The 22,679-nt window shown below is 52.3% G+C and overlaps 1 protein-coding gene across 3 annotated transcripts in view; it reads left to right on the top strand.

Annotated features, from left to right (window-relative positions):
- PLXNA2 (plexin A2) overlaps positions 1-22,679 on the top strand; it is a 165,909-nt gene that overhangs the window by 85,797 nt on the left and 57,433 nt on the right. For all 3 annotated transcript variants that reach the window (XM_085300421.1, XM_085300420.1, XM_085300418.1), the window contains exons 5-7: positions 17,106-17,206; positions 20,960-21,083; positions 21,607-21,760. In XM_085300421.1, coding sequence (XP_085156547.1) covers positions 17,106-17,206; positions 20,960-21,083; positions 21,607-21,760 — 379 coding nt within the window. The remainder of the gene's footprint in view (positions 1-17,105; positions 17,207-20,959; positions 21,084-21,606; positions 21,761-22,679) is intronic.

The following is a 22,679-nucleotide window of genomic DNA, read 5'->3' as shown; positions in this document are numbered from 1 at the left end:
CTTCGGACTCTCAACGGCACAGATGACTGGTGGAGGCAAGGGCAATCCTTCTGCTCTTAGTGATGCACCTAATGCTTCTGGTGAGTGGTGCAGCACTTTGGACTCCGGAGAGCTACAGTGATGCAAATAAAGGAAAAGTGACAATACAAAATGGCCAAAGTCAACTGGCATTTGAGGTAGCAATTCGGTGCAAAGGCTTGCAGTCTGCCTTTGCTGCTGTCAGCTGCTTCTCCCTGCCAAGTGTCTGGGAAAACGGCACGTTTTGAAGCATGCCTCAAGCTTAACAGATTCCATCACTGGTTGCCCCAGCCGCATGGAAAAAGTGCCACACRCGTGTGAGCATCTCTTACCTAACACCCCAATATGGGTGATATTTAGCAGTACAGTTAATGAATGATATTTTCATTGTTTCCTTCTAACAAGCCCCGGTTGCAGGCTTTTTCCCATTCCTTTAAGAAGTGACTCATAGGCAGGCAACTGTCAGCATCTTGGGTGCTATTAATATCTCCATAGGAATATGATGATAAGGTTTTTTCTTTTTTGGTTTTTGTTTCTTTTGGGGGAGAAATTGGAGGGGAGGATGGGTGTTAAAAGGAACTCCTCGCCGGGTGGCAGGCCTGTGTGCGAGCAAGGAGACGTTCCTACCCGCAGAGAGAATGTGCTCAAATCCTTCCATGTAAAAAGAGCTGACCACRTTGGAATATCGTTCCTGGAGACAGGGGGCCAGAAACAGCGTTTTTCTGACTGCAGGAGGAGTGTGCCAGCTCTGGTTATTWTCCAAAGACGGCCAGTTTTTTTCCATTTTAGGTCTATGCTCTTAAAAGTGCTTGGCCCAGCTGGTGGCCTGGGAAGAAGCTCAATTCCTACCATCTTGTCCAAGCAGGATACTGGAGGGGTTGTTGAATTTCTGGAAAACGTAGCAGTGTGGTATCAGGGCGTCTGGGTTTTAGCCTTTGTATGGGTTGGCTCCAGCAGAGAATACGACGTTCCAGAAAATCTGCACCACAGTCCAATTTAATGCACTGGTCCCATCCTGTGATTTGGGGAGGAATCAGAGGACCTCAGCACTGAACAGAAGCAGTGCAGTGTTCCTGAGCCCAGGCTCCACACCGCTGGAAGGAAAGGTGAGAATGTCATTTCGATCCCAGCTGGCAATTTCAGATCCTTTCTTAATGGACTGAATGTGGTCCCCATAACTATAAATTTTCCTGGCTTGGGTCAGTTGAAATTGGAGACTTAATGTTATAGAAGGGCAGGTTTTTATTTTATTTTTTCACTCTGTGTAATCATATTGATGGTAGCAGTGTAACAGTCTTGAATTATGGGTGACCAGAGAGAAAGAAGGCATCTCCTTAGCTCCCTGTTGTTATTGTCTCTGGGTGCAGAGCAAAATGTGTAGACTCCAGGCTAGATTGTGTAAATCTCGTTAGAAAGCCATTCCCAGCTAATGAAACCCTGGGAGAGAGGGATTTGGCTTCCCAGCCTTCAGCCCTATAGCAAAGGCTGGAATAAATCCATCTTCAGTTATGTGTAGGCTGTTCTGCCCTCTCCCCCACTGCACATCTGTATTTATCAGTGAAGTTGGATACTGTCATTGCTTTTAGAGATCAGCCTCAGGTCAGTAATTTGTTGCCTCTGCACCTGAGTGATTTCAAGTGCAATTACCTTCTCTTTAAAAAAAATAAATAAAAACTAGTGTGCGAAGAAATCTCACCTGGTCTTGAACCCTTACATGGAAACAGCAAACAGACATGTAAATAATTACACCTCCCCCACTGTGCGCCTGCTCCGCAGCTTGCTTGGCAATATGGATTAATTCAAGAGACCGGAGCTGTTAAGGAAAGCTGTTGAAATGAAGCGCCTGAGATAAATGCATCTCATCTCTAGCTGTTTGTGGCGGCTGAGAAGGTGCCTGCCAGAGCCACAGATCCCACTTGGGTCCTGTCTGTTCGGCTGCAACCGCGTTGCTCTAAGTGCTGGTTTACCAGCTCCTACTAGGTGAAATACGAGCATCTTTGTCCTCCTTTGCTTGATGGCCAYTATGCTGCTCGCTGAAGTGGGTGCATCCGTTGTATCATTGGCCTTACTGATATAAAGATGTAGTAAGTGCCCATTAAAGCCACAATCTTTGGCTTCCACGTCCGCAACACATGCGTAGACATGCTCCTTCTCTGCAGGCCGTAGGGACAGCTTGGAGCCTCCAGTGCTGATATCTAGGGGCACACTGCCATCCTGGTACCTGCCGAGAAGTTTCTGATCTCTTATGTAAGAACCTATCCTTGTAACATRCCTTTTCTTTTTCTTGTTGCCGCATCTTGCTGTAGACACTGCAGTAGGAGTATTCATTTTCTGCTTTTTCTTCTTTTGTCTATTTTTTCCTCATCCTCCTYGCCTGATGCATATGGACACCCAGATCCATCCTTCCTTCCTTGCTCCCTCCCTCTGTCCAAGTGCTCGAGGCTTTGCTCCAAGTTCACTGTCCTTCCTCCGTGCATCTGTCCATGCTTGCTGCCGGGATCCAAGCTCCGCTCCCACGCGGGCCGGCACGCCTTGGCCGCTGGAAATCGCTGTAGGGCCCCATGGCGTGGTCGGATGCGGAGGCTGACAGCTGAGCTGGCGGAGCGTTTCAGACCATCGATGTTTAGTAAAGGAGTATTTACTTTGACGAAARAAACTTGCTGTATTTGAATGCAGTGCGGGAAGTCTGCATGCTAGTGGAAGCGAAATCAGCTGCACTCCCAACTCATGTAAATGGGAAAACACATAAACCTCAGTGTGTTGCAGTGAGAAACCACATGCAATGGTTCAGCTAAAACTCTGCTAGCAAAAAAGCATGAGGCTGTCCTGGGACAGCGTGGACTGCTGAAAATACTTGAATTGTTTTGYATTTTCCGTCTCCTGCCTGTCCCAAGGAACATAGGCTATCTTGTGCATACAATGAAGTCTCTGAAGGTTTGAATACTTTTTTTTATGCTCTAACTAATCTTTCTTAATGCTTTACAGCCTCATGTTCTGTAATTGAATGCATTTTATTTAGAAAATAACATTTAGTGCCACTTTGGATTTCCAATTATTCTTCAATCRGACTTTGAGGGCCTGATGTCTTTGTTATTTTGATATGCACAAAAGATGGCAACATCAGAGCAGCCAAATAGCAAATTATTTCCACTACTGATTACTAGGCTTCTGAGTAAAATATGCAGGGCCAAATTTAGTCGTGGCATAAATCTATTGAAATGAATTAAATTATTACACCAGCAGCGAATTTGTCCCACAGCTTCCAAGGATGCTGGAAGAAATTATGGCAACCATAGCTGTCAGTGGAAAACAATGTGAATGTGTCCTTGCTGTGGCTAATGTTAACRGCTCTGTTTTTTTGTGTAGGACGTCTGGAGTAGATCTGTGCTGTGACATTGACAGCACTGACACCTCACCTACTCTCTGCTGCGCTCGCACTGAAAGGAGAAGTTTCTCCTACACATTTTGGGCATCAAAAGCTGCCAGGAGTAGGAAGAGCGGAAGGCTTACCACTGCCTGTGATCGTTCAAGGCACCCCCTCCTTGCTGGGTGACATGACGCGGTCTGATCATCCCAGCGAAACGCGGGTCCTGGTCCGCGCCCAGCGCTCCCAGACAGGCTGTTTGCTAAATAAGGGTAGAAACAGTCATCGTGTGTTCGTCTTGTCACTGGCAGATTCCCCTAACAAGCAGGAAAGCTTTCAGATGAAGGGAAGAGRGAGACTCATTTACCCGTGGAAAAGCTCTAAAAGATGGAAGCTGCAGCAAGGTTGTCCATATTTGTTTGCTAGGGCTTGTGATGGACTTTAAGATCCTTGGTGCTGGCTTGCTGCAGGAGCAGAAATTAGCACTATACAGGAGTAAATGGAGTATAATAGTCACAAACTTTCTTACAAGTCATTGCTAGAGGACAGAGCTGCCTGCCTCTGGTTTCCACATGTCCTTGTTGCTCAGAGAGGACACAGAGKTTTGATAGGCATCTCAGCAAACTCTTTGTTTCTAGCTTTGATTCTGGCCTGCGATGAAATAGCTAACTAATGGCATGTGCTGCACTGCAAGAAGTGTGTATGTGCCTCCAGAAAGGGGAGGAGGCAGGATCTGTGCAGGATTGGTTTCTCCAAAACTGAACAGCCCAGGAGCCTGCAGCGTGGATGGTGCCTTGGGGATGGTCCTTGCCAGGAGAGCAGGTGTCCCTGCTCATCTAACCTTGCTCTTCAAGTCTAGACCCTGTCTGTAGGACTCCTCTCTAGCCTTGAGAGGGCAAGTCAGCCCATCTCATCATAGCGCATATCCAAGGCTGCAAGTAACCCCACCGAGCAGAAGGCATTCAGTGCTTACTCCATGCACTTTACCTCCAGGAGAAAGAAAAATCCTGTTAATAGCAGTAACTTGAAATAGCTCACATGTGTTACGCTGAGGTTTCAATGAAAATAAGATCTTAAAGGCTGACACAGTGCCCAGTGCAGTTGTGCTGGGATGTGGGTGAGAGGACCGTGCTCTGTTTTCTTCTTCCGTGATGTGGTCCCCTGGAGCTTTGAGCTGGGTTGTCTCCTGAGATGTTCTCTGGGGATTTATCGTGCTTTGACGTTCATCTCTAGTGGACTGTGCTAATCAAACATCCCTTAACCAGGCACCTGTATGCGAGAGCCAAGCCTGAGCGCTGTGACTGCGRGGGGCGAGGATTTCCTGCTTTGGGGGAAAGTGCTTACAGCTCATTTTCTTTCAGAATTGGAGTTTGGGATATGCTTAGGAGGGTTCATTTCTCATGCTGGTGGTCGGGTTCCTAAATCATATTTTTGACAGCTGTATGAAATGATATACAAATGGGAAAGTGATAGACAGAGCAGCAGAAAATGGACCGGGGAGGAGAGTGTGATCTGGTTAGCGAGCAGAGCTGGCTACCAGGGTGCTGGGACTACAGCAGCGCTCCTGGAGCAGGCAAGGAGCAGGGCCACAGCCAGGCCGTGGGAACGGTGAGGATACCACTCCATGACCTTTAAAGCTACTTGGGGCATTTATATGCTCGGGATTTTAAAGGATCTGCRCCGCTGGGGCGTCTGCTCTGGGACGGACCTGTGGCCCCGGGGGCTGCTCTGCCGTTTCCTGTACGTCCACGTTGCCCGTTGCAGCAGAGCTCCAGCAGCTCGTGAGGCTTCTAGATGCGTCAGCGATGCAGATGAGGCTCCGCCGTTTGGGTCCGACGGGGGTTGGTGGTTACCCCACGCGATGTCCATCCCGGGGGTGGGGGGGTGCGGATTTACTCCCGTGAAGCAAGGAAAGGGTTAAACGCTGGCGGGGTGAGAAGCGGTCGGAGAAGCGGGCAGGGAAGGGGGGGATCTGCCGGGGTCCCTCGCGCTGCGGAGCGCCCTGGGCTCCAGCTGCCTCCAATGCACATGCTGCTCATTTTTCATACTGAACACAGCTGCCGCCAGCGTCTCTCTCCTACCCCTGTTCCTGCCAGTTTTATGAGGAGACGAATAAAGAGGGGAAGCAGATAACTGCAGAGRTTCATTTGCCAATTGTCAGGCTGCCGGTGCGTCAGAAATAGAGTCATCGCTCTGCTTCCCCCGCGCCGCCGCCGTGCAGGCGTCCGTTCATTAGCAGCGTTACTTATTCATGGCCTCCCTAAGCTACCCTGCTTTTGGAGGAAGGGACCTGCTGCTGCTCCCGGTTTTTTCCAGGACGGCTCCGGCCTTAATGAGCTCGCTGTGTGTTTGAGCGGAGGGGGAGACGCTGCCCTTGCCGGGGCCCTACGGCTCAACCCGCGGGAGGAGCGGTCCCTTTAGCCCAGCGGGCTGCGATCGATGCCCCTGCAAGGGCAGGGCTTGGCCGGCGGGGTCTGGCCGCCTCGGCGGGCTGCCCCGCTTTCTGCTGCCTGGTAATTAGAAGCTCTTGGAGGGAGGGAAGAGAGGTCACGCATGGAGAGGGCCTATTAACCCTGTCCCTGGCCGGCTATCCCGCGGAGAAGAGAGCTCCCGACAGCTGCTCTTGTCCAGGCTTCCAGCAGGAAGGCAGCTGGGAAGAGGCAGCGCTCCCCTTCCACCTCTGCTGCCCGTTGAACTGATGGGGATTTGCCAGCTGCTGGAGATTTGCCTCTCAAGCCGGCTGGAAAACAGACCACTAGCGAGTAAATTTTGCCTAGAAATGTTAGCAGCAGCATCTCTGCGTGAGCGTGAGGACCACCATTAGGGTTCCCCGAGGCCTGCACCCTGGCAGAAGCACGTCTCCCAGGAGGAGCATAAGAAGCAGGTCACGCACGTGGCAGTGCTGTCCACGTGCGTCCTCGTGGGCTTCGGCGTTCCCGAGGCAGAGGCTGGCCCCAGCGAGCTGATTTCCCGGGAGAACATCCCAATACTGCCAAATACTTTCTGCCTTTTTGTGGCAACAAGTGCCACATTTTAATTAAGAGACTTAAGAGGATCCTCCCTGCAGTTTTGAGGCTCACTGGAAATGGAGTGCTACCAATCTTCAGGCGAGCTGATTTATTTTGTGATTTCAAAGCATGTTCACCCCCGCAGTCTTTCCTTGAGCTGTTGTGTGGGAAGTCTCGGCAGCAGTCTGCGTGATCTTTGTTTCAGTCCATAGGGTCTATTGCTATGCTGATGCCAATTATATTTACAGAAATGCGTGCATATGCCTGTCAGGCTCTGATAGAGCAAAGAGGAGTTTCCATGCCCAGAAAGCCACTGTTTTGAGTGCTGTATCAGGACAGTGAGAGGCTGATGTCAAAGATACTGTTTACAACAGGGCTTGATATGGCTTCTAGGGACAAGTGACTTAATATTGCAGCACTGTGAACATTAATGCAGCAATTCTGGAGTTTACATATAAGCTCTGAGCTTATAACTGCAGCCCGTTGCCTCTGCCTCTCATCAAAGCAATGCCGTAGCTTCAGAGCTRCTCTTTGATTCTGCTTCTCCCATGTAGCAAAACAGCAGCCTGAGGAAAAGCAAGTAAAGATGACAATGAAATTCTTTGCTCAACCTTCTCTGGCTGCAAAAGCCATTCCAGCTTTTATTTCAGATTATGGGAGGTCCTTGGTTAGTCTCCCTAGTTTCCCAGGGGCACTTCCAAGCCGCAGTGTTTGCTCTGCGGTGTGCAAGGGGAGGGGAAGCGGCTATTTACAGTGCTGACTTGGGTGGTGGTGCTGAAAATTGAAGTCAGGTCCCAAAGGATGGGAATGTTGTGGGGAAAGTTTGATGGGCAAAAACCACCATGTTGTGACTTGTGACCTACCGAAACCCGTAATTGTGTGTTTAAAGTAAACCCCAGACAAGCACTGTTTCTTTTGCCTCCATCCTGGCAACTCGCCATTGGTTTCAAGGGCTCCTATCACTCATCTTGTGGTTAGCTGGTCGGGAGTCACCCTAGTATTTGGGAAAGGAATGTTAAAGGGCTGTTATGTAAACCAACCACTGTCTGAACAGACTGTGTTTTCAGTGTAAATCTGCTGCAGGGAATGATTAAACCTTCATTTAGTCTTTTTTATTATTTCATTAAATAAGATTTATACAGGTATAGCATTGGAAAGGTCACCCATCCCCTGAGCTGTGGGAAGAGCTCGGCACATTCTTCCCTTTTCACTTTCCTGCTTCACCAGTCGTTTTTTTGGGGGGAAGCACAAGGGCTTGGTTTTGTTGCCTTTCTAGTGAGTTAATTTATATCTGCTTGCTGCGCACACCCCCCCCCTTGCCCCACCTGCCCTCCCCGCTTCTCGCCCGTCGCGACTCCTTCGTGCTCAGCGGTGTTTTGGACGGAGTAACAGGCGTTCTGTTCGGCCAGCGTCTGACACCTCCCCAAAAGAGTTGGTCCCCGCTGAGGGAGAGGAGGTGGATTATGTCGATTTGCTCTGTAAGAAACACTAGATGACGTATCTGATGACTGAAGCGAGGACCTGGGATTAGGGCTCAAATTCTGCGGCTTGCTGTAGCGCAGCAGTCTGCTGTGCGCTCTCCCTGGAAGCTGCTCTTCCTTGTATCTCTGAAATATTTGATCGTGCTATTCTAGTTCACTGATAGGTTACGAGACTGGATAAGCCTCTGCAACAAGCTTTTGCAAAGCCATTTAAGATCCCCTAATGGTCACACCTGAGTATGTGTGCCTACAGTCAACCTCATGCTGTTTATCCTATCAGGTAGGTTGGCCATCCACCTCTGACCACATCCTTTACCAGGTGGTGGCCCTAATCACACAGAGAAGATATCCGTTTGGGTGCCTAGCTCAAGCAGCCAAGAGGGTTCAAAGTCTAGGGCAGCAGAGCTGGAAACAGCGTTTTGCAGCTTTCCAGGTGGCAACCTATCCTCTGGAGGCTTCCTGAGCCCCCAAAACCAGATGATTGGCCTCAGTTCCACAAGCGTTGGAGGCTGGGATGCAAAGGCAAGGGTCTCTCATTGACATTGCCTTTACCAGCATCAACTTTCATCATTAGTAACCAAATGTCACCAAAACACCTAGGAATTATCCATCCATGATCTCTTCATTAGAGAAGGCCTCTGATCAGGTTAATCTCACACTTCGTGCCTGGAGAAGAGGGCTCTGAGCAGCTGTAACCACCAGCAAGTGTGCTTAGAGGGGGYTTCTGAGGTGGAAGGATGCCGTGAGCATCAGGGTTGAAGTGAAYTGGCAGTGGTTGCTGGGTTTTTGCACAGAAGTGCAAGGGCTGAAGTGATGGTGTGGGTAGTGTTAATTGAGGCTAACGAGGTACCCCCGGAAGCGACGTGCTGCCCATGCTGGCTAGCTTGGGTCTCCTTTGGGAAGGAGGGAATGGGGGAATCTGAGCCTTGATGCATGTGCTTTCCCCCCCCCCCCAGCCTCTAAATGATCTCCTCTCCCTTTTGGGAAAGAAAAGCCAAAGCAAGTCGAGGGGAGGGGGAGGATATGTTTTAACAGTAAATATAGCCTTGTTATTTATCGATGCAGAGTAATTGAAGTAATTTCATGTCGTTTTTAAATGCAGTGCCTTGGGATCTAATCTATCTGTCTAATATTAATGGGTAATATTTGGTTGCCTCATTCATTCATTACTGTTTTCATTAAGACTCTAATCCCATTTAGGAGTCTGTTTGTCATTTTAAACTCCTCTGTTTTATCTTAGCATGCCATAATCCTTTTTAACAACTTAACTGAATTTATGAGTTGTAGGCTAGCAGTTTGGGGGAAGGGGCCTCTGCTGTCTAGCATGTGGTTTTATGGGGAGAGAGGAAAAACAGAAGGCTGAAGGCAATCGCAAGCAGCAGGCGCTGAGCATCCCGTGACACGCGCCGCTCGGATCCGGGATGCTCACAGCAGATCTCGAAGTCGGCGTTTCCGACCATGGAGTCCGCTCCCCCGAGGCGCAGAGTTCCTTGACGCCCCTTCTGCGGCCTCCAGCCCTGCCGAAAGGGTGGAAAGGGCGTCGGGGCCGGGGCCGGGGCCGGGGCCGGGGCGTTTCGCCCCTGCCCACCCCTCCGCGGCTCCTCCGGCGGCGCCCGGCTCACCTGCGGTGCCGAGCGCGCCGCGGAGTCGCGCCGGAGCCGGGGAGCCCCGGAGCTGGGAGGGGTCCAAGTCTAATTAGCGTTCCCGGGAATCAAACCATTGTGCTGTTAATGATTCTCTGGCAATGTTCTGACTAAAACAGTAATTTTAATAAGCGCAGCCCAATTGTGAGTGTTCCTTGAACACCTAATTACATCGGTTATAACGGCAGAACTATTCGGAATTCTATTTTTGCCACTGACTTACAAAACAGAGAAGGAGCGAAGTGCGCTCTTTATAATTATTCACCTTAATTAATTTTCTAAGCTTCTGTTAAAACTTTCAAATGATTGCAGGGAGAGTGTTACAAGTTACATGGCAGCAAGGCAAAGCGGTGATGAAGAGGCCATGAACTGATGCGAGATAAAAGTTTACTGTGTCGGATTGATCCCCACCTGAGCCCAGAAATCCTGGAAAGCTGCTCCCCTCTTATCCGTGTTAATTAGTTCCCCCGAGGCTCGGACTAATCACCATYGCACAAAGGCAGTATCGGTTGGCTGGGTGGCCGTTTCGGGGTGGTCTTGCCATGCAACTTGCCATTTGTCAGAAGACCGTGCCAATGTTTGCAGAAAGCCTCTTCTAGTAAAAACAGCYGCATGTTCCGACGGGAGCGATCGCCTTTGAACCGCGGCGTTCAGGAGCGCTGAGAAGAGCTTCCCGTGCCATCGTAAGGGCAAGCATCCCAAGCAAAGCTTTGCATCAGTTGTGAAATAAAATTCATGCTTGCTTCCATGAAAATACTAGAAGGTCCAACCCTGCACAACATGAAGCAGTTGTGTTTCTACTCCCTGCAAAGGACTGAAGGCACCTTTTCTGGAAGGGGACGAGAAGTGCTGTAGCTGTAGCCAAAATGTAGATCCACGGAGGCATGGTTATTTTTTCAGAGGAGAAAACACATGGATGTGTTGTGACACAACCTAGTTTTCTTTATGCAGGCGCCGTCTTAGCATCACATTCCTTGTTTTTAGTTTGTGTAAGTATTTCTCATGCTAGCTCCTTTTCTTGCCAGGAAAGTAGAATTTCTTTGGATCAATAAAGTTATCCAATACTCTGGAAGTACAGAGCAGCTTAGTGTCGCCCACCCCTCGCCTTCCAGATGCAGATGGTGCGTGCAGAGCACGAGGGAGAGCTGCTGCTGCCAAGCCGCTTTCGAGCTGCCGTTGTCACGTGTACGCTCACGCGGGCTTGCTGGGGGCTAACTTTGAGCAGCTGGTGGGCATATGAATGACGGCAAARTACCGCGTGTAACGTTCGCTGTGCTTGTGCTAAGAGCTGCTGGTGGCAGGGAAGGAGCCTGCCGCTCTCGGTGGGAGGCTGACGGTGTCCAGGCTGCCGGCTGCACGGGGCCGGGGCGGCACCGGTGGGGCCGGGCTCTTGGGGAGAACGGCGCTCAGTTTGGGTCTGGGTGGCATGCAGCCACTCAKTTTGGCTGAAATTGAGGTGCCTCTGGGCTGTGGTGGGGGTCAGGGGCTATGGTACGTACCTGGGAGGTCCTGGTCCTCCTCCTCCAGGTTTGCATGATCTTGCGCTTCTCTTTGGGGCAGGAATGTGATCTCTGCCTGGCATGGTGTTATTCCAGCAGATCTTGCTCGGACATTTCATGCTGAGGTAGTGATTAACTGGGGTCGTGGTAAACCCTAGGAAAGCATTTGTCTGCGTGGGTCTGTCTGCCAAAACACGAGTCTGCTCCAAGCCCCAGTCCTGCCCCGGATTCGATGGAGGAACCTCTGGCTTGAGGATGATTTTATAGCTTGATTAAACCACGCTCTGGGACATTTGCTCTTTTTCCACCCTCTTTTCCTCCCAGGGGAGGCTGCCCTTTCATTTCGTTCCTTCCCGCAGGAATCTAGCCCTGCACACGGAGGCAGTAAGAGGGCAGCTGGGAGCCAAGGAGAGAGGTTTGCTTTGAGGCGGTCTGATTACTAACTGGAAAAGCTCTCCACTCTCCTGTGCTTGTCCTGGTAAGATGCTAATGAGGTTCTTACAGCACCAAAGCCAAGCTCGTTGAAAAGGTTGCTTGGATCAGAGTTTAAGGGACTTTCCCTGTGTGGTTGTGCAGCACTGTAATTAAATAATCCCTTTGTAGTCATGGAAACGTTGTCTCTGTGTCCTCTCCCACTCGCTGTTTTGCTGCCAAAAGTTATAGACGTTGATTTGATTCTGACAGCCCTTCGGTAACTCTGATAATCCATCCTCTGCGGAGCCGAGTGGGAGAAGAGCTGGGTCTTGCAGAAGCTGCTTTACCCGCCCGGGAGGACTCGCCCTCCTCTGCTCCTCGCCTGGCAGCGGAGTTTCATCCTTTACGGTGCCTCATGGCTTCGTCCCTGCTGGGTTAGGTGTTCCTGTATCCAGGCTCGAGTTGTGCTCGCGAGCGCTGGGTGAAGCTCCGCTCCGAGCGTAACACGCCCGTTGTCACAGCCACGGCAGCGAAGGAGGGAAGCGGACGTGTCTCAGCCAGGTTGCTCCCTCGTGCGCTTGCAGGTGCTTTGCTCAGTCCCGTTCCCTTAGGAGGCTGCTCAGCAAGCAGAGCCCTCCGGGGAAGTTCCCCAACGCTCTTCAACCAAAACGTTCCTCCTTTGGTCCCTCCATGTGTCCTAGCTGTTGCCGCGTGCAATGCACTGGCTACATCCYGCTTGCTGCTGGAGCATCGGCACCGCTCGCGGCTGACATCAGCTCTGTGTGTGTCTGGCYGAGTTTCTGGGTTTCTCCCCCGGGAGGCTGCCCGAGTCAATGAGTCACTTCCAGATGGGACTTTTCATACAGTTGAGGACCGACTGGACCCATAGTGCTTTTACTTTTTCACCTGAAAAATAAGTGCTTCTCAGCCCTGCATACTCCTCTTAATTTGGCTGAATGTCTATTGCAAAAGGGCTCAAGATTTGAACAACACCATTTGAAGAGGTTGGGAGCAAAAACAGTGGAAAGAAGAGTTTGTCAAACTTTTTTTTTTACAAACCTCCAAGGGAGCTGGACTTTGTTTTCCCCAGCCCTGTCACCTGCTGGCCCCCTGACACGTTAGCAGCTGGAACAGATGAGTCCCCCTTGCTCCTTCCCACAGTTTTTCATGTCTCCTGCTGCAGCACAAAATGGACCTCTTTCAAGAATGAAGGAAAGAAAAAGAATCTCATTGGAAGGTTCATCAACTTCGGGCTCCTGCTCACTGAGTGATAGATAGCTTTAATTACATTGCACTAGTTGGCATCTCTACCACACTCCCCAAAGTCATTAAAAATAGATTTTGTGTTTGAACTCCACTACCCCGGTGGCTCTGCAGGCAACGTGCCATACGGATGGGACGCCCTGTGGGCCGGCTCCGYGCCACAGAGGGCAGAGGCCTCCACTGGTAGCAGGCATGAGCTATGGAAACTTTATGTATGTATTTATCTGGAACTAGATTCTTGCACTTATTATTTTCTCTGGGGTCTTGTGGAGTTTTGGTTCATATGTTTTAAGAAATTTGGAGAGTCTATTGAGATTTTGCTTTTTTTGTTTGTTTTTTGTTTCATTTTTTTGGCTGATGTTACGGGTCAGGCAGTCAAGGAAAGCAGTAATGAGACTCTRTAATTTAGTTTTTGGGAAATAGGCTCTTGAACAGAGAAGTGAAAAGCTCACAGCAGCGCTTGTGTGGGGGCTGGAGGAGGAGAAGCAGCAGCCAGGATGGTGGCAGCAGGCACCACTGGTGGAGGCTGTTCTCGGCCGCTGTCCTTGGCACGTGCAGCTCTTCGGTCCTGCTGAACCCCTTCGGYGCTGCGCATGCGCTGCGACGCGCCAGCGTGCAGCGCGGGGTGTCCCTGCTGTCCCTGCGCTGCCTTGCCGCCTGGTTCAGCGGAGATGTCTGCACGTGGCCCAGCCCGTCGTGCACGCCGGAGCTGCGGGATGAGTTTGCGCTCGGGAAAGCRGCCGGGAGTTCAGCAGGCCTCTGCCTGGCTTCAGCACCTCTGGCCCCATGTTTCTGATAGCTCAAACGGAGGTCTCAGGGCATCCTGAATTAGCATCCAAGGTTCGCTCCAAGATTTGCTTGTGCTGCAAGATGAGGGCGGAAGTCGAGACTTCTGCTCTGGGGATGCAGCAGAGCTTCGGCTCAGTGGATAAGTTCATCAGTTCAGACAACAGAGCTTTCCTGGGGCTTAGCCTGGGGTAGCAAAATACACTCCTGGAGTGATGATAGACCTTCTCAGATGTTTGCCTGGAGAGCCAGGAGTACTTCTGTGACCTATCTTCTTTAATATAAATAAAGAGAACTATTTGCATTTAAAAACTAAATACCGAAAGGCAAAAAGCCCTTTTCAAATAAACCTCCTTTTCTGCAGAGTTGCCCCCAGGGGCTGGTGAGGATGAGAGTGCAAATACACCAGACTCTGGCAGCTCTTGGTCCCATCGGCATCTGCGGAGCTGGAAGGTGCTCGTGCCCCACGCGCTCGCTCGGGATGCCCACGTGCCTCTGCCGTCTTCTAACTGTTTCTTTTCAGCTGCTTTTTAGCATCCACCATCTCCTTTTGCTTTTGCTTGGCAGTTGCAATGAAAGAGGGCGGTGGGGGAAAAGCTCTTGGTCTTCCCAGGCGCTGTCGCTGCTGAAAGCGAGCAGAGGAAGACCTCAAGCCTTCGTCTCCGGCAAGGCGCGGAGCTGCCAGCTGCCGCCGTACGGGGCTGGGGCTTGCGACAGCCTTGTGGCTTTTGCCAGGCTGCTGCTGCGTCGTTTTGCCATAGCGTTTAGTTTTCAGCAGTCACTGGAATCCTTCATTTCTCTGTGTGATGTCGGTGGCTCTTGCGAAGTTTCTTTCCCCGAATCGGCAGCAATCCATGGTGTTTTTCCTTCCGCCTGCAGCCAGCCACCCGTCTGCAGCATGGTGTGCCTTATCTTCTGCGCTCTCCTCGCACAGGGTTTCACATACACAAATGCTTCAGTCTCACAATGATAATAWGGCTGGCAAAGAAGGGTTTAAAAAGCCAACAGCATTTTTCCACCCTACCTCCAGAACGAGGAAGGGAATCTGAGCTTTCCGTCTAAGTGCTCTCTGAAGGAAACAGCTCAGTCTCGCGTGTTCACAATAGGTGTGTGACAACACATGGAAATATCCTACTATTAATGGGATTTCTCGTGTTTTCCATTAAAATGAAACCTATTCTTTAGAGTGCTGGAACCTTTCAGATATTTGGGTTKTAAGGATGATCGATAACATACTGGTATTGTGAGAGCTGGGCAAACACCAGACAAAAACCCAACCTTTTTTCTTGCATTTGAATACTTAAATGGTTTCTRTTCATAATCTTTCTGCAACTTCTTCATGTGAAAGTTTCCTTGGGTTTTGAAGCAATACAGATTCTCTGGCATTAATTTTTGCAAAGAATGCATTTCAAAGTCGCAGGCCTAAGCACTTGAGAACTTGAGAAGAGCAGATGGTATGTTCACTCCTGATGTGTCAAGCCTTGGTCCAGTGGGGAAGGGGAAGCAAAGCAGCCGGCCCTGGAGCCGTTGGGGCTACGGAAGGGGCAACCTGGAGGCATCTGCGAGGGCTCGGGTCTCTCTTGCTGTCAGCAGGGCCAGGTGCCCAGGCCAGGTGCCCAGGCCAGGTCCCCAAAACGCTACCTTGTCCCATTTACAGCTGGGCTGATTTTGGTTCAGTGTGGTAAGGACAAAGAACGTGTGTGTTGTATGCAGGGCCGTATTTTATATTACGTTTGTAGTAAAAGGACCTTAAGAGCTGCATCCCTATCGTACCGGGTTCTGCAGAAGTCTTTACTGAGAGGCTGTTTCTGTCCTCAGAGCTTATGCTGTCTTTAAACCAAATGTCGCAGGTGGGCACGTGAGGGGCAGGTGGAGACCTGCAAAGCCCAGGTGGCCGGAAGCCTTCTGCAGCTGACACTCAAACCCAGCYCTCTCAAGCCCTTTGCACTTCCGTGCTCTTCCTTCATCCTACATCTCTCTTCCCCATTTCTAAGCTGAAGTTCCTTGCAGAGCCATCCGGTACCCAGCCCTGCCCCTCGCCTCCGACGGGCACCCCTCACCGCTCATCAGCCTCCAGATCTGCTTTGCTCTTAGTTTTCTCCAGGCTTAGCTGTGCATGTCCCGTGGACTTTGGCTCTGCTGAAAAAAACAGATATCCCCACAGATACACACGATTTTTGTTTTCCGAAAAGCTGTTGAGTAGGGCTCAGGAAACAAGAAGAATAGCAGCCCTATTGGTGTCATGTTTAGAGAGGAACTGGGTTCTCACTATATCAACAGCACTTGGCGTGAAAGTGGCCTTTGTGCGCGGAGACACTGCTGCCTTTCAGCCCCGCGCGCCCCAGCTGCTGCGCGCCGCCCGCCGCGGTGACGGACAGAGCGAGTGCAGGGCACGCAGTTGTTTTAATTTGCAGCCAGTTGCAGGCATCGCTCCTGGGGGGGGCCCGAAAGCCAAGGTGCGGGGCCGGGCCCGCTGCACAAGGGCGCTGTGGGGAGGAAGGAGCCGGTCCGGGGCTACCAGGGAGGCCACCTGGATGGGAATCAGAAACATCCTTCTCAGGCATGCTGGAGCATGCGGGGTCCCCCCCACACACACCCTCCACTTCTTTAAAACAGAAAAGCTGCTTTTTCTGCTCACTTTCATCTCTAACACAAGGACTCCTTTTTCTTTAAATATTTGCCTTTCCATTTCTCTTTATTAAAGCCTTAAACATGCAACCAAGTGTTTTGAGGGATTCCAAACCAGGCGGGAGGCAGGCTGGTTTCAGGTTTGCGTTTTGCTTCTTAAGTACGTAGCATCTTTTCTGTCCTGATGCATGAAGCCCCAGCCCACAGCATTTTGTGTTAAAAGTGCTGGAAGTACCTGCTAGTGCTGAGGCCATACAGACTCCTGGAAATTTGCTGTTGCTGACGCCTTGCACCACCATTAAAACCAACGTGAAGTCATCACAGTGTGCTGCTGGTCTAGGACCTCCATTTGGTCATATTGGTGGCAAGTTTCTTTGTAGAGCTTTGGAGGCAGAGGCAGCGAGTCAGTGCTACGCTGCTCAACGAGATGAGTTCCTGGGGAAGGGAGGGGAACAGCATGTTTTAGTGAGCTCCGTTCCTCCTTGTTGTGGTGTGGTTCAAGAGGGCTCTGCCTGGGTGGCTGGGGTGTCACAGGAGACCTCTGGCTTGTGGAGTACGTAATTCCTCAACGGGCTTAACCATCTTTTGCTCCTGGTAGGAACTGCATGTGCTGCCTATCACCGGGGCTGCTGGAGAACGACTTGCAGGCCCAGCTTGAGAGCAGAGTGGCCAAGGGCAGCTCTGCAGAGCTGTGCAGAGGATTTTTTTTTTTGAGCGAAGGCAGAGCACAGCACGGGCAGTCAGGCCTCCAAGATTGTACACCCATAGGTACCTTTGGGGTACTGTGTGGCTTTGCCTAAGTGGCAGAACGGCTTCATGACAGTATTTCCTTTGCTGCCTGACTTCTGTGCAAGAGTTAGAGTGAATTCATTGAAGTTTGTGAACTGCTTTTGCATTACTCAAATAACGCCTGCTCAGTCGGTCCTGTAGCTGCTCTTCTGTTATATGCTGTTACCGTGCAAGGCGAAGGCGCTGAGTGTGTSTGTCTGCTTCCCTTCCAGGTGTCCCGGGTGCCCGTAGAGTCCTGCGAGCAGTACACGACCTGCGGGGAGTGCCTGAGCTCGGGGGACCCGCACTGCGGCTGGTGCACGCTTCACCACGTGTAAGTCCAGCCTCGGCCGTTTGGTTTAACGTGGTGGTGGCAATGACAAAAGCAGCCTCGAAACCTACCTGGCACTTCCCACGTAATCTTTGCACACATGAATTAGGCTGAAGTTCCTTAAATCCATTCCTCTCTTCCCGGGACACTTCCTGCGTTGCAGTGCGAATGCCCCTGAAAATCCCTGAGCTCCTGGGAGGAAGTAAAGGAAGATGTGTTCCACCTCTCCTCAGGCACAGCGTGGCGAGAGGGTGACATGGGACGCCACAGAAAAGCAGAATTTAAACCTGGGCGAGCGGAGACCTTGCGTTTTGCATGCTGCTACTGTTCACCCATGTCACTGGTCTCTCCTGGTTAACAGGGTGTTTCTAGAGGCCCAAGTAGACGTGATGATGTGAGCGGGGCTCGCAGCGAGGTTTCAGCRCTGGAGCAGAGCAGAGCACTAACCCCTGTTAAGTGCAGCTGGAAGAGGTGTTTAAGTTCTGCAGGGGAAGGTCAGAGCGGGGCTTGCAGGGCCGTGGGCAAGTGCGATGCTGGCAGCCCCACTGCGCGCAACGGGCTCAAAGGGCTCCGGGTTTTCCTCTGGGAGCTCCGGGAAACGCGCTCTGAATTCAAGAGGTGTCTGTGCTCCCTCTTCCACCCCGCTGCAACGGTAACGATCGCTTCCTAAAGCGGAAGGGGGACGAGGGGAACCCGGCTCGGGGAGGAGGAGCAGAGGAATAGAAATCCCTCCGGCTTCGTGCCAGCTAGCGAAGCAGCCCCGCTAAATGCATGGAAGTCGGGGCGGAGGCAGAGTTCAGGGCCCTGCACAATAGCACTTGGCCGCACGCCGAAGCAGCAGGTGTTGGGAGGGTGAGAAGCGAGCGAGGGAAGCTCGCATGCAAAATGTGGCCTGGATCAGGGACCTCTGTGCTTTGGGGTGTAAACGGGCTTCCAGCACCCGTCAGGGTTCGTGCGATTTGCAAAGAGGCGTCGAGGCGCGCGGGGAGGCTCAGCAAAACGCCGGCTGGCGCGAGGCGCCGGGCTGGCTCCCCCGGTCCGTTGGGGCGCGCAGCCCTCTGCCGTGTCCTGCCGCGCCGCGGTGCCGCGGGAGCCRAGCGCGTCCCTTCCCTTGCCTCCCGCTCCTCGGCTTTGTCCGAAGAGAAAACCCTCAACGTCARGAGGGGAGAAAAGTGTCATTTCCTCTGCCCTTTTGGCCATGACATTGAKGCATCAACCTCTTCCCAGCAAGAGTTTCTTCCCTGATGGTGTTTCTCAATCCACCTTTGGGTTCCTCCACTTCCCTGGCCTGCTTGGAGCAATGATCATTTTTTAGCCCTCGTCTTAAGCTGTAAAGAACTGAGTTTATCTCACTGTTGCTGAAGCCTCYGTCATGTCTGCGCAGAGGCCCCAAGTGCTGGAGCATTCGCGTTTAATCCGTCATCTCTCTCCTCTAGCTCGTAGCCCTGCRAGCCGGAGGGGCTGCTGCTGCGCGCCGGGCGCAAGGAGAGGTCCCTGCGCCGGCGCGCGGGCGCTCGGCAGCCAGCAAGCCAGAGCCAGTTTCAGCCAATAATAAAAGAATCCAGAGTAAACCGTTCATTATGTATTTTTATGTAAACCCCTCGTTATGTGATTGCTATTATCATACCTAAAGGCTGGAGTTTGTGATTAAGGCTCTACAGTGCCCTTATGCATACACATATTTGCAATTTAAGAGTGATGATGCTCATAAACACGAGCTACCCGTGAGGATTAAATGAGTGACCGCCGGGTGTGCAAGCAGGCGTTGGTCGTGCCCGTGCCAAGGCCTGCACCGACGGGGTAGCTCCAGTGTCCGTATGCACGAGGGCTGCGCTGGCAGCAGCCCCAGAGCTGGCAGAGGAGCTTGACTAGGTGGTAGCTGTGGGCAGCATGTGTTGCACCAAGTTTAAAGGAATCCAGGAAATCTTAGAACGTGCTAAAGAAATCTGGAGAAACAGTGTTCACAGCGTGGCCCCTTGAGCAGCAGTGAGAAAGAAGCTGAGTAGCTTGTCCTGTGCCCGGCTCCTCTCGTATGTCCCTTCCAGCCTGGGTTTTGCCCTCCTTGCAAATTCTCTTTCTCTGTATTTGAGAAAGAGAGAATTTGTGCTGCTCCTCTTTTAAAGCCAGTGCTCTTGGGGAGCAGGCGGAGGACTTGAGGAGATGGTTRAAGARCCTCYTCAGCCCAGTGGGATTTGAGACCTSCAAGACTCTTCCATACGCTGCTCTCTGCAARTATGTTATTGTCTACAGACCTATTTATCTCTGTTCGGGCTGTTGCCATAAATAGTATGATAAAAAAAGAACCGTTCCAGCGAGTCAATGAGATAAAGGCTCCAGTCAAGAGCTCACTTTAAAGCTATCTTACAGATTCACTTAAACCTCAATAATTCTTCTTTTGGCAGCATTCATATTTAACTCCRTTATATCTCCAAAAAAGAAGATCGAGAGGGTGAGGAGACCCGCGAGATTGTTTGCAGGGTATCGCAGTGGCTGTTTGGGAGCAGGAAGTGTAAACTCCGCTCTTCTTTTTCCAGAGCAAATAGGCTCTCAGCAAGGATGATAGCTCACTGTTTTGAAGCTTGGAGAAGTGATTTTGCAAGGCGCTTGTCAGCTGATCTTCGCTAGATCTGGCATGGCAGAAGCAAGACTTCGTGTGGGCACCTGGCGTTTCCGCTAATGTATGCGGTTACGCAAGCAGTCTGAGCACGGCGCCTCGTTAGCAGGAGTAACATATAYGCTCAAGTAAATGTCAAAAAAGAACTTACTGGTGACGATATCTCGATCGTCCAATCTTTGCACTGCAGTTTTAAATAAGGTCAAGATCAATAGCGAGTGAAAAGTGATAAAGTTTGCTGATAGTTCATTAACATCTTTCAAAATGCAAATGTATGTTGTGTGCTCCCAGGAGTGGAGTCTGAAGAACCAGATTTTCCCCAAATGGCATAAGATGGAGAATCACTGAGGGATCCCACTGCCGGGCAGGGCTGCGGTTTGAAACGTTTCYGTAATTCCTGGGTTCCCGGTGGCCCGGGTCTCCCGCGGTGTGATCGACTCCGGCTCGCGTCTGCCCTGCAGCGGTGGTGCCTGCAGCGAGGGGTCCGGACGGGACGGCGTCCCCTTCGTTTGCTAAGTCGGTCGAGCCGCCCGTTAGGCGTCCCGCGGGGCTGAGCGAGGCTGCAGGGGCGCTTCCCGCGCCAGCACCATCTTCTCGCTCTCCAGCGCTGCGTCGGCAAAGCACGGGAGTCTTGTCCTGTTCCCTTGTGTTTTCGATATCTTTGATGCTGGGTCGAAGTCTCGGCCCGCTCTTAGGACCCCTGCAAGGGGAAGGCAGGGACAGCGAGGCAGCTGCACGCGCCGTGGGCCGCGCAGTCCCAGCCGCTCTCTTGGGCACGCTTAGCGGGTCCCGTCCCTGGAGGTGGGAACGGGAGAGAGCCGGGGAGACCAAGGCACGAGAGCCAGCAAAGCGCCCGCTCCGCGGCTGGGGCAGAGGAAATTCCCGTTTCCGACACCGCCGCGCTCTGCGGCCTCGGGAAGAGCGGAGGAACGAGCCCCGCGGCTTTGAACGCAGGAACGTTCGAACGGCGGCRGCAGCTCGGTGCCACCTTTGGCGGCTCTGTGCCGCGGTTTCGGTGCGGATCGGGACGTTACGGCTCGCGGGACGGGGCCRAGGGGAGGCAGGCGCCCGGAGTCGTTGCCGGGACCCGCTTGGGTCTCCCGTCCCGCGAAGGTGCTCACGCCCGCACCCGTGCGCCCCAGGTGCTCGCCGAGGGACAGCTGCCGGCGGGCGGACGAGCCGAACCGATTCGCCGCCAGCATCGGCCAGTGCATGAGCGTCAGCGTGCAGCCCAGCAGCATCTCCGTGTCGGAGCACAGCCGCCCGGTAGGTGCTGCGCGGCGCGCGCCTCCGACGCGTTCCGGCTCGCGCCCGTCGGTCCCTTCTCCGGCCTCCYTCCCGTCCCGGGCGCGCAAGCGTTTCTGCGTGAGGCCGGGCTTGCAGAGGGGAGGGTAAGGGGAGGGGACAGGGGGACGTGGGGATCGCAGCCGCAAGCTCCCCTTCCTGCTGGGCTGCTGCGTTTGGCACTGCGGGACGCGGGCCCCGGGGGCAGCGGTGCTGCGGGCGGTTGCAATTGCCACCTGCCCTGATTTGCGGTACCGGCGGCTCGGCGAGGTGCTTGGGTGCCGCTGAAGAAGCAGCTGCATCCTTGGCTTGCCTTTTTGCTCCTCGCTTCGCCTGGAGCAGCAGTTGGCTGCCTCCTGCGTGCGGACGGTGCTTTACAGGGTCGCTGTTCAGTGGGAAAACAGCTGGTGGTGAAAACACGAAGGAAACTTGAGCAGCCCKGGCTGCGAGCAGGTTGCTGGCTGGGTTTTATTTCCTCTCTGCCTCCCCTTTCCCCTTGCTGCAGCTCAGCCTGCTGGTGAGCGACGCTCCAGACCTGTCGGCTGGGATCACCTGCCTCTTCGGAAACCTCACTGAGGTGGAAGGTGGGGTGTCGGGCAGCCAGGTGGTGTGCGTTTCGCCAGCCGCCAAAGATGTCCCTGCCATACCTGTGGATCAAGGTGAGTGACTGGCCCCTGCGTAGGAGCGTGGCCTCTACAGCCCCAGAGCGAGGTGCGGGTCCAGAAGTACGTCAGATAGAGCAGACCCCTTTGGGGCTGCTGCTGGAGAAATTCATGCTTCTACCAAARAGCATCGAACACCAGGAGGTGAATACACCTCTTCCATAAAAATTTCATGCCGCATGAGGTAAGGTGGGCTGGAGCTGTAGCACCATGTGCTTGGCCCATTCTTGCAGCCTTCCCCAGYATCTGCTGCCGCAGAGATTCTGGGGCAGGATCTGGGGCTCTGCCCCGTGGCCGCTCTGGAGCCCGGCAGCAGCCGGCAGCTTTGCTGTGCTGGGTGGATCCAGAAAGTARGAGCTGCTCTGCCAGGCCTGACTCAGCACCCATGAGTAGGTGGTAGTTTCTATTTTTCGATCCTGGTCTTTGGGTTGTTTCTTCATTATTGCTACTGCTGTCACATTTTCTCTTCCCGTAATGAAAATGCTACTTGCTTAAAACTCATTTTTTTCCTTGGCATCCTTCCAGGTGTCTCCCAAGCTTCCCTGCTGATATCTTTACATTTCTAAAACAGTATATGGAGGCTGAGTACTAGKGAACACGGAGCTGCTGAGAGCCAGGGGGGCAGCCAGGCCAGTGCAGACGTAGCCCACAGCAGCTCTGGGAGAACAATCTGCCCTTAATGAATCGGGTGCTGAGTCTCCTAAAAAGCTCCGTTAATGCCCTTGTTTCCAAAATTGTCTCCTGTTCTAGTCTTGGGCTGCTTGTCAGAGCAGACTGAGTTAGTATGTTTTTGTGCTGAGGAGAGAAGTTCTTTAAGGAATGGGATGAAATCCCAAACTCATTTCAGATGTGACCTAAGGCACTGTTTAGACCCTGTGTCTCCAACGCATTTTACCGTCAAATCTGATTTGGTTTG

This window comes from Rhea americana, unplaced genomic scaffold (genome assembly GCF_003343005.1).
Source record: "Rhea americana isolate MKP2758 unplaced genomic scaffold, rheAme1 scaffold_163, whole genome shotgun sequence".
Lineage (NCBI taxonomy): Eukaryota > Metazoa > Chordata > Aves > Rheiformes > Rheidae > Rhea > Rhea americana.
Note: the sequence above shows the minus strand (reverse complement) of the source record. Positions and strands in the feature narration are given on the sequence as shown.